At 38.4% G+C, this 14,127-nt stretch overlaps 1 protein-coding gene across 1 annotated transcript in view; it reads left to right on the top strand.

Annotated features, from left to right (window-relative positions):
* The first annotated feature begins 327 nt into the window (after nt 1–327).
* gnai2a (guanine nucleotide binding protein (G protein), alpha inhibiting activity polypeptide 2a) overlaps nt 328–14,127 on the top strand; it is a 159,551-nt gene continuing 145,751 nt past the window's right edge. The window contains exon 1 of the mRNA XM_028824619.2: nt 328–1,359. Within this exon, the coding sequence (XP_028680452.1) occupies nt 1,242–1,359 (118 nt within the window). The 5' untranslated portion in view covers nt 328–1,241. The remainder of the gene's footprint in view (nt 1,360–14,127) is intronic.

The raw sequence follows: 14,127 nt of genomic DNA, 5'->3' as shown, positions 1-14,127 counted from the left end.
CAGGCCCCTTCTTCAGGCAGATGTAAAGGTTGCATATTGTAATCTTTTTAGTTAGACAATAAAAGGTGTCATTTTGCTTGACTTCTCCTTAACTTGTCCTGTAACAATTGTTCCCAAACAGCCTCCCGGACTGGTATTTACTAGATTTTGTTGTCTCTTTTGTAAGTTGCTTTGGATAAAAGGGTCTGCTAGCCAAATAAATGTAAACGTAAATAAATGGATGAACGAGCTCGCCGATGTGGTTCAGAAAGTGGACTACAGTTCCCAAGAGGCTCTGCGCAGCGGTGCTACAGATGCGGGAGGGGCGGGAACCGTGGGGAGGCACCAGTCGCTTGCTTGTCTTGCTGAGGCAGAGGAACTTCCTAACGGGTGCGGCGAAAATATCAGAAATTCACGTAGAGTGAAGAGTTCGCAGGAGGAAGGGGACTTCTGAAACTGACGGCTTCATCGCAGAATTTTTCTACAGTGGGGTCTGAGGCTAAGGGCGCCCGTGACGCCAACGTGAACAAGAAACGGCTTTTTACAACCAGCGGTGCGTCAGATTTGAAGTGATTTTTGGACATTTTTCTTTTAGGATCGCTGAAGGCTGTTTTTTTTTTTTTAATTTTTAAAGGCACGACGGCGTGACCCATTCAGGAACACTGATTTGGCTTAATCTTTAAACTTCCACCCATTTTTTATTTTTGTGCTGGAGTGTCTTTTTTGGGTTTGCGGGAAGTGCGACAAGAAGCCATCGGAACTTTTCTTCGCAGAAAGTCGATTTGAACTGGCGGACGTCCCTCTCACGAGTCACTCTAGCTCTCAGTTTTTTTTTTGCTCTTTGGTTTCAGATTGATGACTTTTTTCCTCTTGACTTCTTGTGCGTTAGTGTGCGAGGAGTTCCGAAATTTTCCTACGTGGTGCAAATCAGCAGAAGCAGTTCAGCATTAACGCTCCAGAGCCTATCGCTATTGATTGAAAAGGACGTTTTAATACCCTCATTGATTGCAAAGGAGTTACGTTTTGGTGCTGGATTAAAAGCAACTAGTTTCATACTCGAGGTTTTTCCTCCCCTTTTACGAAGAGGAAGCTGCTTGCAGAGAATACGTAGAGCGAGGTTTAGAAGAACTCCGGGGGCATTTTTAACACGATACAACGAAAGCGCGAAGGCTTTTTTTTTGGAGACACCTGCAAGTGGATCGGGTGGAAAATCTTACGGTCGCCTTGTTTGCATTCGAATCTGCAGCTGTGCAGTCGCAATCATGGGCTGTACGGTCAGCGCCGAAGATAAAGCCGCGGCAGAGAGGTCCAAGATGATTGACAAAAACCTCCGCGAAGATGGAGAAAAAGCCGCTCGAGAGGTGAAACTACTGCTTTTAGGTAAGAATGAACCCTGCTCTACCTGAGTCGCCGACACGCGTCATGTTAATGTTTCCTATTATTATTGGACATGGACGTGTAAATTGTGACAGTATTATGGGTACGCGCACAGTGCTGTAATGAATGTGACAGTGTCGTACCCGCCACCCTCTGCCAGTCTGTGTGGGCTCGGCGTGCGTGACAGTGTCTGCGGGAACGCGCCTGTCGCGCTCTGGGCAAAGTGCGTGCGGGTTGTGTAAGCGGGGCTGCGCTTGGTTACGCGGTACTTCGCTAGTTTACGGTTTAGATAATTATAAAATGACAATGGTGCCAAGAAAAACATCCCCCATGTGGCCTGCAGAACTTGCGAACTAATAATTCAGTGTCGTGACCAAGTGCGATTACTGTCCATTTTTTTCTGGCTCGTTTAAACCAGCATGTTATAATAAACGGTCGTTGATTTGTCATTGTGTAGAAGAGCACGAGGCAGGGGGGCAAAGTGCACTCACGCGCCCCTACCTATTTGTTTATGCGTCAACTTTATCTGGCGCTCATTAACCTGACTTGTTAGACATACATGGTTTGTGTCCTTTTTTGCCGATGTTGTATCGCTATGTGTTGCTTTGTCGAATTATACTGTCGTAGCACAAATTGATATTTATGTCTGCCAGCCAGTGGTACCTTATAGAAAATATTACTGCAAGCACTTTCGGCAACTTTAATAACTAGACGAAATCGAGGGTAATCTTATTGTATAGGGAAATTGTTGTAATTCTTTTTTTCATTCATCTGACACACCTGAAAACAGCCTTTATCAGGAAATGCCGTCAAGTAAGTTGTAATAAAAGATATACTTAAAAGTGATCCATAAACATTGACTGCTGGGGTAGCATTGCACAGTAGTGTAAAATGCCATTTTAAGATATGCTGCCAGGAGTATGCTGTATAGCACAATGCCAGTTCTGAAACACTGTAGAATATAACTCAAAAGGTAGTGTAGGCTCTACTTCCTCATGTGTTCCCAATTTAATGTGGTGTTCAGTGTGCCTGATCAACCTTCTCTTTACAGGTAGATTCTGTGCCTCATCCCCAGTCAAACTCATTTTTTGTTTCCACCAAAACTGTTATTTTATCCCTCCACCTCTGCTTTGAACTTCCTCCCTTTCTTTTCACCTGTACTTTTCATTCCCATCACTCTTTTGCCCCCATATTCGTTGTTTGTCCTCACCACATGTCCACACTACTTCAGCCTACTTTCATGTCCTTTCTTAGATATCTCGCCTACTTTTGTTGTACCTTTGATTGTCTCGTTTCTTATACTGTCCTTTTTTTTCTTTTTTAACTCAACACATCCAGTTTAACATTCTCATTTCCACCACATTCAGCTTCTTCTCCTGTGCTTCTTAAAAACCTTACCTTTAACTTTCACCTTAATTTCTTGTTCACACAATACTCCTGATACCTTTTAACCCAGTGTTCCATCGACGCAGCACTCTGAGTTTTTGCTTCATCAGATTCTCCATCTTGAGCTACCACCAAGGGGGCAAACCAGCCAAACTTGGTGCCAGTCCCAAGCCTAGATAGAAAGGGTTAGTGTCAGGAAGGGCATCCAGATGTTAAACTTTAGCCAAAACCATAATGATGGAATCAATCAAGTCAGCTTTGAAAAAGGTAACCTAGCTCAGTAATGTAAAGTGCTTAATAAAGATGTGTGCCAGAACCATGCCATGGTACCTAAGGTTAATACAGACTCACTGTAAATCAACATAGAATGGATAGCTTACCTCAGTACTATAAAATGCCTTATTGAGATGTATAGAAATATAAGGTGGCACTTAAGGCCAATTCTGACATGCTCTAGCATATAAATCAAAGGATAGCATGCATCAATGTTGCAAAAATCATGATCGAATTGCTTGTTCTGCACTTAAACTGACAGTATTTAGATGCCAAAAAATGTGCAAACTTTACAGTAAAGTCATTATTTCTTGAAATTTACTGTTCATTCTGCTAAAAAGACTTGGTAAAAATGTTCAAACTCTCAGTCAGTCAAACATCTCAGCAACATTATTTATGTTCTAGGTGTGTTCCTAAACATAAGAAAAGATGATGTAATTGTGAAGCTAGATAAATGGGATAGTTCAATAGAACACTAGTCTTTAGTTGACCTCCTAGTCTCTGGGCAAGTACTGAAATGAGAAAATGTTGCAATGAATCTTTTTTGAAGGATTTAATAACTTGGGCTTTATTCTAAATGTACTACAGAGAATCTTGTTATTGAGTTAATAAAATTACATTTTAAGGTAATACTTCACAAGCATAATAAAACTGAAGTAGTACTGGTAAGAATATTAATGCTTCATTAGCAGAAATAAAAGTTTGGAAAAGACTGGGCAAAATAAACAAATTGTCCACCCACCTATTTGCAACTCACTTACTTCAATTAATGGTTGCAGGGCTTATAGCATCTCTAAAGTTTAGGAACCAGTCCTGTAAGGATGCTGGTTCAAAGAGAAAGCCATTTAAAAATGGAGTAGAGATTTAAAATTGCAAAACACAGTAGAGTCCGTTATGAAGAGTAATGGCAGGAAAATGATTCTGAATTAAATGGATATTTGTTCAAATTAATGTGACCTGACTAACAAACCTAAATACATTATGAAGAATGGATGGTACAAAACAAAATATTCATTCATCAAGAAAGCAAGAAGGAATTGCTGTAAGAAAAATCACCATCTGAAAAGTCTTCATTTTCACAAGTGTCTTCACAGAGTAAGCAACATAGATAAGTGTCCTCACAGCTTTATTAGTTAGTCAACTTTCCTGTATCTGACAGGAAGTCAGAGTATGGTGGAGTAAGCTGAGGTGAAATGTGATCATTAAGTTGGTACAAGTCAAGTTTGTGAAACCTTGGTCTCTCCCACCTTGTAGATAATATCAACCCAAAGCAGAAGTAGCAGTATTTGACATGTCAAATTAAAGTATCAAATTCCCATTTATGATTATTTTTGAGAAAATCCACAACACCTGTTATAATATTATTAATAATAATAAATAATTACACTTTTATATAGCTCTTTTCTAGTTACTCCATGTGCGTTTCTCTCCCACCTTGTAGATAATATCAACCCAAAGCAGAAGTAGCAGTATTTGACATGTCAAATTAAAGTATCAAATTCCCATTTGATTATTTTTGAGAGAATCCACAACACCTGTTATAATATTATTAATAATAAATAATTACACTTTTATATAGCTCTTTTCTAATTACTCCATGTGCTTTACATAGACAGTGGGGAGCCACTGCAACCGCCACCAATGTGAAACATTAACCTGAATGATGCGATGCTAGCCATTTTGCACCATTATTATGCTCATCTCACATTAGTTATTAAGTGGTAAACTGATGAGAGATAGAGAGTGTTAGCCAGTAAAGAAGAGGGGATCATTAGGGGGCCATAATGGATGAGGCCATGATGGGTAGTTTAGTCAGGACTTTGGGGTACATCCTTCTCTTTTTGAAAGTTGTCCAGGGATCTTTAATAACCTTAGAGAATCAGGACCTCGGTTTTGTATCTGATCTGAAGGATGGCACTACGTATTTTTTTTTAATTTTTATTTTTAAACAGCAGCAGCATCACACAATCCACAAAGTAAGTGCCCGTTGCTGGTCTCACCAACACCCCTTTCCAGGAGTAAACCCAAGGTATCCTGGCTGGTCTCCTATCCAAACACTGGCTGAGCCTAACCATATTTAGCTTCAGGTGGATTACCTGTTATGAAGTACAAGTAGATTAGTATTCCTCAATGTGTACCTTCTGGCCATTCAGGCCTAAAATATTTTATTTAATAAACGTCAATCCCTTTGCCTTTATATACTGTATATTCTTTATCTTTCCAATTTTCACTGTTTTTTTATTTGTGCATATTGTAAATCAGATGCTGCTTACATAACCGATAAATGAGAAAACAATAAAAAGTAAACATACTTATTTAAATGCTATGCAATACAAGGAGCATCACTTATCTATTATTTTTACTGAGAATTTTATAAGTAGAATTTCTTAGAAATGCCTGGGCAAACATTCACATTAAATTAGAAGTTCATGTAGTGGAAGTAAATTACCATGTATTAACATATTTGTTTTCAAAGACTGTGTGTTGCCAGTTTGGCTGTCAAAGGAAGAGGTATCCTACCCTGATCTAAAGTTCATTGGGGTTTTAATAATCCTATTTTTAAATTCAGAAATTTAAAGTTTAGTGCACACTTTAGTGTGCAGTTTGCAAAACACACAAGAATACAGTAAAAAAGCAGCATTATAACAAAGTGCAATGCTAAATAATCTAAATACATAATGTCCTTGCATAATTTCATAAAAATAGGAATAAATCTAGCAATATAGTATGATAGACTGCATAGTACTGTCATCATCAGTGCAGTACTTGCCAAAGTGTCAGTTCAGAAGTACAATACAGAGATTAGCATGTCAAAAATACAAGAGAGAGTTGGTGAGATAACAATCTTGACATGAACCTTCTCAGCAATGGAGCTTGATGGGCAGACTATGCCCAGCAAAGTGGGAGAGACCGCCATTGTACACGAGTCTTTGCTGGGAGTTGTATAGCAAAATAGATGCTTGAGAAAATCTTTGGTGTGTAAACATTTTACATGTATACTATAAAGCAACCCTGATAGTAGTTTTGAAGAAGTCTTCCTTAAAGTTCTGCCTTCAAAAACTATGCTGAACAGTTTGCCCTCCTATAACCCTGAATTGGATTAAGCAGGTTTCAGAGGTTGGAAGCATGCACTGATACAGAATATGTTAATGTTCCTTTTAGAATAGGAAGCTGATGTAAACGGATGCTGTACGTGATATGTGGTAGTGCACAACCCATGTCACGGCACTGACACAAGCCTTTAAAATATGTTGTAATCTGTTTAGTACTATAATCAGGAAGAAAATTTAAAAAGAGAACTACTATAATCCAACCAAGCAGCAGTAAAAGTCTGACAGTACTTCCAAAACAGAAGTAGGGAGTTAGGGTCAAATTATGGCGACATTACTTTTGTGGTTAAAAAAGTCTCCTACCTCTAGTTAAATTACAAAATGAAAGTCTAGGGAAAACTAATTTTGGATAAAAATTCACACATTTTACATTAGCTTGTTTATGGGTACTTACTCTGTTCAGTTTTGTGAAAACTTATTTACGGGTTCTTAAGTTGAGTAGAAAGGAAATGTATGTTTTTTCATTTTTGATAAAATTTCTAATTCCAGACTGCTACTGTTCGTTGTTCTAATCAAGAATGGTGTTTTTCATTTTTTTCTCCTCTATTCCTTTTTGGATTGTTTAGATTTCCCCTGTTGGTTGACTTGTAGGAGTCTGAGACCTGGTACACAAGGGCTCTTTGTGTTTAGATGAGACTTATTTGAATATCAAGATTATGCCAGGTTCCATTCATTTGGTTCTCAGACTGTAGTGCTGCTAGCTGAGATAGAGCTACGTTATGCTCCACGGGCTTTGCTTTTGCTTTGTTGGCAAGACAGCTGCCTTGTATCAGGCTTATTTTGACTGCTTGTTATGCTTTTCCATGAATGTCAGTTTGCTGACAATAAGCAGAATGCAGTCAAAAGAGGTGACTGGTGAAAAGTGTATTCTAAGTCTCCTTGCATTTGGTGGTGCAAAGCTGTCTGTTTCTTTAATTACATTTACTTTTTGACAATTAAATAGTTGTAAAGTGTTATTTTGTTTATTTTGGAGATATTTGAAAGCTCTCTTCTGTATCTGTACAAAGCACAATTTGGCTTGATTTCTTTGTAACAACGTAGTGTTTTACTTGTTACAGCTGCTGCTTATCCCAAAACTGAGACTTAAGAATTTTTAACTCTCAGCTTTTAAGCAGAAGGGTACATTGGTTTGTTGTGCCCCCTTAACCTTCCCAGACCCCCTGAGTAGTTCTTGTGGTCTGAATCCCCCCCCCCTTTCAGATTTGTAATAATGACATTAACACTGACGCTGGAAGTGACTATGACCTTAGGTTTAACGGATTGTTCTTAGCCACTGACCAGAGAGCTTGGATTTAGCAGGAACATTTGGTACTTTTGTTGTGGCTGGGTTTTAAAGGCATTTGTTTGTCAAGGAAATGTTCAGGAATTTAGTTTGTTGAAGTCTTGATGTACATAAACTACGGAAGCGTATTAGGGCCACGGAGAAGAAAAAAAAAAATACGGTCGCTGAAGAAAAAAAGTTTATGTCAAGAATAAAATCAACATGCTGACTTTATTCTCGACATTTCGACTTTAATCTCGACGCTTATGTTGAGATTAAAGTCGACGTTCACTTTATTCGTGTAGTTTATTTTGTCATTAATGTAGAACGTCGTAAACTTCATCTTAAAAATCAATATTTAATTTACTAGATTTTCTCAAACCCAGTCATAAATAATGTAGCACATTAAATGCTTCATGTTAAGTGTTCCCTGACCCATGTGCTTCTTAAACTGACTTCTTCTTGCACTGAGAGGAGGCACAGGCAGCGATTGCCACACAGAATACATTAATTTCATGTTATTCCTCCTCTCTGAACATTTAGAATGCTAAGATTAATACTTAATATAATTTTCATGATGAAATACATTAAAGCATGTATTAAACATGTGGGGGCATATGGTGTGGAGGTTGCGCTGGTGCCTCGCAGCAAGGGGGTCCCCAGGTGTACATTCAGTGTAGAGAACCTTTATGGCAGGTGTGACGAGGCTACAAAAAGATGGATGTATGAATGGGTATTGCACTTGGTTTGGTATGTTTGACAGAGACAGCACTCCTGCAATAAAGAAAGCCCACTCAGAAGAACATCCATTGAATTCTGTGTTCGTTTCACCAGCTCACAAACCCCATATTTACACAATATTTCAGTTAAACCAGTGCAATACCCATTCATACATTCAGTTTTTTGAAGCCTCGACACACCTGCCATAAAGGTTCTCTACACTGAATGTACACCAAAAGTATGGACATAAATGGCGAGATTATAGTGGAAATGTCAAGAATAAAATTGGCATGTCGACTTTATTCTTGGCATAAATGGCGAGAATAAAGTCGACATACACTTTCTTTTTCTTCACTGTGTCTGTATTTTTTTTTTTCTTCTCTGTGGCCCTAATACGCTTCTGTACACAAACAGATATATTGTATTGGATTTATTTTTTGAGGTGTTTTAAAATTTGTTTTCCCTGCATGCAGTTTTGTCATTTGTGTTCTGTTTATAGTCATTTATCCTAGCTTTGTACAATCTGTGGAGTTTCTTCATCTATGGTAGTTAGTTCTCTTGAAATGTGAACATTTATTTATTTTTTATTATACAGTAGCTCCAATGTTTGTTATACTGAATGTTACATATGCAAATAGTTCAAATGTCACAAGACTGTAAAATGTGAACATAAGTAATGCATTGTTATGTCATACAATTCTGATATATAAGATAAGATGTTTTCTTTGTCTGTCCTGAAGTTGTGTAGAATGCAATAAATACTGCTCTTGGTTGATTCCTTTGTCTGGGTTTTTATAGCAGTAAGTTGCAACATGAGCCCTGCTTGCCAATTTAGCCTTTAGGGGCATGCAGAAAAAGTAGCTCCTTACACAGTGCCCTTTGAACCTTAATGACAATGCATTGTCAGCTACAAGCAGACATTTATAGTGTGAATTTGAAATAAAAAAGATGTTGCCTATCAGAAACTGTTTCCAAGGTTATGTTTACAGTTCAACATTTTCTTTGTACTTTTTGAGCCAATTAGCTGAAGATATTTTTAAACCTCCCCATTCCCAAACAAGTTAAAATTGTGGTTTGAGCTGCATTGTGCTCTAATGAACTGTAGCATGAGTGAAGTAAAGATACAATTTTTTGGCTGTTCTGAGCTGTACTGCTTAATATCTTCATAAAGTTCACAACTGAAATGCCTTCCTGATAAAAATAAATTAAGTTTCTTTAATACTTGTTCTGAAATGCAGCCTCTCCTCAGTTTGTGTCGTAACTGTTGCCGCTGTGCTGTCCACACTCGTTGTTTAAAGGGACCTTCCCCTGAGATGTATAATTTCCTAGTAGGATTGCTTGTAAATTGTACGCCAGTATTCACAACTCCCGCTTATAAATAGATGCCCATTGTGAAGTTTCTGTCAGTGATTTTTTTTTTTTTTTACTGTCTTTCGTGTTGCATTTTCAACTTGAAATCTTTTCAAACTCTTTCTTTGGCAGATGGTTTTGTTTTTGCTAATATTATCCAAGTGTTTGATTTATTTTGCTGCATCCAGCAATTCGTTGTACTAAACTGCCGTTTCCTGTATAGGTTTGTCGGCAGTTTGAGTTTGTGCTTGTAACTTTGTGAAAGAAAACCTGTCTTGTGACTGTATGGAACAGGATGGGGGTTGGGTGACATTCTATCACACAGAAACCAGTCCTTTATACTTGCATACCCCAAAGCCAGTGTAACCTAGGCAAGCAACCGGACAGCATAGCAATCTGTTTCTGCAGAGTAAGAGTGGCCAGAAAAGTTTATATAAACACATAAGACAAACAAACTTAGGGTCTGAGTACCAAGGGGTCAACACTACTATTCAGTTTCACTATGCTTGCTGTTCCACATACATTTCATATCAACTTGTTGAGATCAGTTAGCTAAGCAGAAATGTAATCTGCAGGCTCACCAGAAGGAAAGAAGAATAGGGTGTAATTTTTAAAATATATATATTTTTTAAACCGGTATATTAACTTGTAAGTGGTAGTTTACCATATCAATTTATAAGTCACATTGTTACTTTGTGCTAGTCTTAGGAAAATTTCTCTTTCTCTAAGGTACCCAAATTAATTTTTCTCACAGCTGTTATTACTTAGCAAAATATACAGTAGTTTCTAATTGTTCATGTTCAGATATTGTAAAGGCTCTTGCAGAAGTCAAGTACTAGAAGTACAGTTATCAGCATGACAGAAAGTAATGCATGATTGTTTTTATTTTTGTTTTAGTAGATTTTTCTTTTATCATGACTTTTTGTGAAGAGGGTGTCTGCATGTTGTCATGTATTCATATTGTTTTTTTCTGGGTGCTCTGGCTTCCTCCCACATCATGACAAATGTGTTGTTAGTTCATTTGTGATTCTCATTTAGCTTGGTGTGAGTGAGTGTGGCTGTGTGCTCGCAAGTGGGCTCACAGATTGTCTGGTTTGCACCACACTTAAGGCTGATTTCTTACTTGCTCCTAGTGCTGCTGTGGTAGGCTTTGACTTCCAACAAACCTGATGCTGAAATAAGTAGGTAAAGACGATTTATTGATGGGATGGATTTCACTCTGATGGAAACATTTTCTGTATGATGCTTATTTGTGCAATGGTAAATGCAAATACAGTGATGGGCAAATGGAGTTTCAGATTGCTATAGTGGTTACAGGTCTTCATTGCTGTCAGTTTGACAGTAAGCAGCTGCTTTGACTCTATGGTAAAACTAATTGCCTAATTCTACTCCTTATTCCTAGGGTTAAATGAACCATTTGGTTAAAAATATCTGTGCATATTTGTCTGCTTACCATAAAGATAGCATAAATCATGCTTCTGTTTTTCCTACTCCATCTCAGCAAAGTCAATATTTTCTCTAAAAAGACATCTGTGGCAGTGCCAGCTACCAATTAATTCTATATCATTTGCACTGGTATTCACCCTTCACAAACCTTTTTTATAAAAATAAAATCTAACTCAAAGTATGGAGACTAAAATTAAGAGAGTTACTCCAACAAGTACAATGTGTACTAGAAAAGCAATCCAAAACAAAATTCTTGATAAACAAGGAATTAGATTAAGTAAGAGGTTTATAAACAGGTGTAATTGATAGGCAAGAAGGTTTAAGGGCCAGGTCTAATAGTAGAATGTGGACTAATTTAATGTGGAATTGTTTATTTTCAAGCAACAGGAAAAGGGTGGTTAGTAATTTTAAATTCATCAGTGAGTCTTCCAGATTGGCAGCATACAACATACAGTGATCCCATGCTATATCGTGCTTCGCCTTTCGCGACTTCACTCTATCGCGGATTTTATATGTAAGCATATTTAACTATATATCGCGGATTTTTTGCTGGTTCACGGATTTCTGAGGACAACGGGTCTTTTAATTTCTGGTACATGCTTCCTCAGTTGGTTTGCCCAGTTGATTTCATACAAGGGACGCTATTGGCAGATGGCTGAGAAGTTACCCAGCTTACTTTTGTTTCTCTCTCTCTCTCTCTCTCTCTCTCTCTCTCTCTCTTGCGCTGACTTTCTCTGATCCTGACGTAGGGGGTGTGAGCAGGGGGGCTGTTCGCACACCTAGACGATACGGACGCTTGTCTAAAAATGCTGAAAGATTATCTTCACGTTGCTATCTTTTGTGCAGCTGCTTCCTGAAATGACATGCTGCACGGTGCTTCGCATACTTAAAAGCTCAAAGGGCACGTATTGATTTTTGACTGTTTGTTTTCCTCTGTCTCTCTCTCTCTCTCTCTCTCTCTCTCTCTCTCCCTGCTCTTGACGGAAGGGGGTGTGAGCTGCCGCCTTCAACAGCTTTGTACCGGCGGTGCTTCGCATACTTAAAAGCCAAACAGCCCTATTGATTTGTTTGGTTTTCTCTCACTTTCTGACATTCAGTGCTCCTGACGCGGACTCCTTTGAAGAGGAAGATATGTTTGCATTCTTTTAATTGTGAGACAGAACTGTCATCTCTGTCTTGTCATGGAGCACAGTTTAAACTTTTGAAAAAGAGACAAATGTTTGTTTGCAGTGTTTGAATAATGTTCCTGTCTCTCTACAACCTCCTGTGTTTCTGCGCAAATCTGTGACCCAAGCATGACAATATAAAAATAACCATATAAACATATGGTTTCTACTTCGCGGATTTTCTTATTTCGCGGGTGGCTCTGGAATGCAACCCCCGTGATGGAGGAGGGATTACTGTAATGTCAATTCTATCATTTAAATTTTAATAATATGCAGAAGAGTTAATGTTTTATCACTACTGACAGGATGGAATGTTTGGTATTTACAAATGTGGTCTGAAGGCAATATCTAAAATACTGGAATTTCCCTTGCATCTGCTGACTGTAGTTTTGAGAAATGTATCCCAGTAATGCTACAGCTGCTTGTTATCAGCGAGGAAAATTTCACTTAGGAGGTTCACATCCTGAAAAAGCTTAACTGATGATTTAAGATTAGGCCATGTCATAACCTCACCAAGTGTGCCTCCATGCTGAAATAAGGTTGAATTTAGAAGAAAGCTGGTGTCCCAATTTAATATTCACTTACGAATGGGATCAGGAACTTGGGATTCACATTCTTGGTGGTTTCATTTATTCTCATGTCAAAATTTTCAGTTCTGGAGCTTGTTCTCGTTTGAACTTGCTCTATAGTCATACACCAGAGAATATTCCAGAAATGGTTTCTTTAACAACATTTCAGCCAAAATACATTTGTATTGGACTTTGTAAGGATATGACTGGATATCATCTTTGTAGATAATGTGACATGGGTAATTTAAGAATATTTCCGTGGGCATTTCGAGATTGTTTGCTTTCCCTATTGAAGCTTGTTATATGAGGAATTTGGTTATTGCTTGTAAATTAAAATGTTTTTTTAGATCATCTTTGCAAACAACATGAGGGTATGCGTTTGTGTGTATGTATGCATGTAAGTATGTATATGTATGTGTGTGTATATATATTTGTGTATCATTATATATATCATTATATATAATAATAAAATCCCTGTGTGCGTCCATGTGTCCGTGTGTGTGTGTCTTCTGGTGAAGTGCGCATGCATGGGGCACTCTTTAATAAAGGACATCATTGCTGGGGAGAGTGCTGATTGGGTAATAAAATCCGTTGCTGAGGAGACGCCACACATACAATAATCCGCTGCACGCCAGCACAGATTAAAATACTTGCTGGGGAACTGCACAGTACTTGCTGAAGAGACGCCACAGGCACGATTATCAGCTGCATGCCACACATTAGATAAGTTCCTGGGGAGACTCTGCTGATTGCCCACTGTTGTGACAGAAAATTAAACACATATTACGGACAAGGCGGAAGTACAGGGAAGGGCGGAGTGGCAGAGTCACCGGCCTCTAGCAGATGCTTCAAAGGCTGCCTGACGTGTCACACAAGACAGACAGGGTGGAACCTATAAAATATCACGCGGACGATCCAATCGGATTTCGGTAAATGAGGTAACACCTAAAACATAAGGCACGAAAAATCCAATCTGGTACTGAGACGTAGAGACCAGCTTCCCCAAAGAGATGGGATTAGTGTTTGTTGTTGTGCAAGTGTTCACTCCTAGGATGTCAGATTTGCGATTAAGAAGCTTGGCCCGGTAAACTGTAAAGTGTCAGTCGTTGAAGGGGTTTTCCTAAATATACGAATTTTCATGATATTACAATAGGATGACTTTTAAAAGTAATTTATTTTCGCCCACAAAAAATACGTTGCTGGGGAGACGCCACATATACAATAATCAGCTGCACGCCAGCACAGATTAAAATACTTGCTGGGGGACTGCAGAGTACTTGCTGGTGAGACGCCACAGCAAGCTAAAATAAAGAGAGGCAGGATAGGAGATCTTCAAACAGATACAACACATCAATCAACAGCCACACAGGAGAGGATAAATGTAATATTAATTATACTTACTGTATTGTCATATACCCATTGGGATTAATAAAAGTATCTATCTATCTATCTATCTATCTATCTATCTATCTATCTATCTATCTATCTAT

The sequence above is a fragment of the Erpetoichthys calabaricus genome, chromosome 18 (assembly GCF_900747795.2).
Source record: "Erpetoichthys calabaricus chromosome 18, fErpCal1.3, whole genome shotgun sequence".
Taxonomy (NCBI): domain Eukaryota; kingdom Metazoa; phylum Chordata; class Cladistia; order Polypteriformes; family Polypteridae; genus Erpetoichthys; species Erpetoichthys calabaricus.
This window is presented reverse-complemented; position numbering and strand designations above follow the sequence as displayed.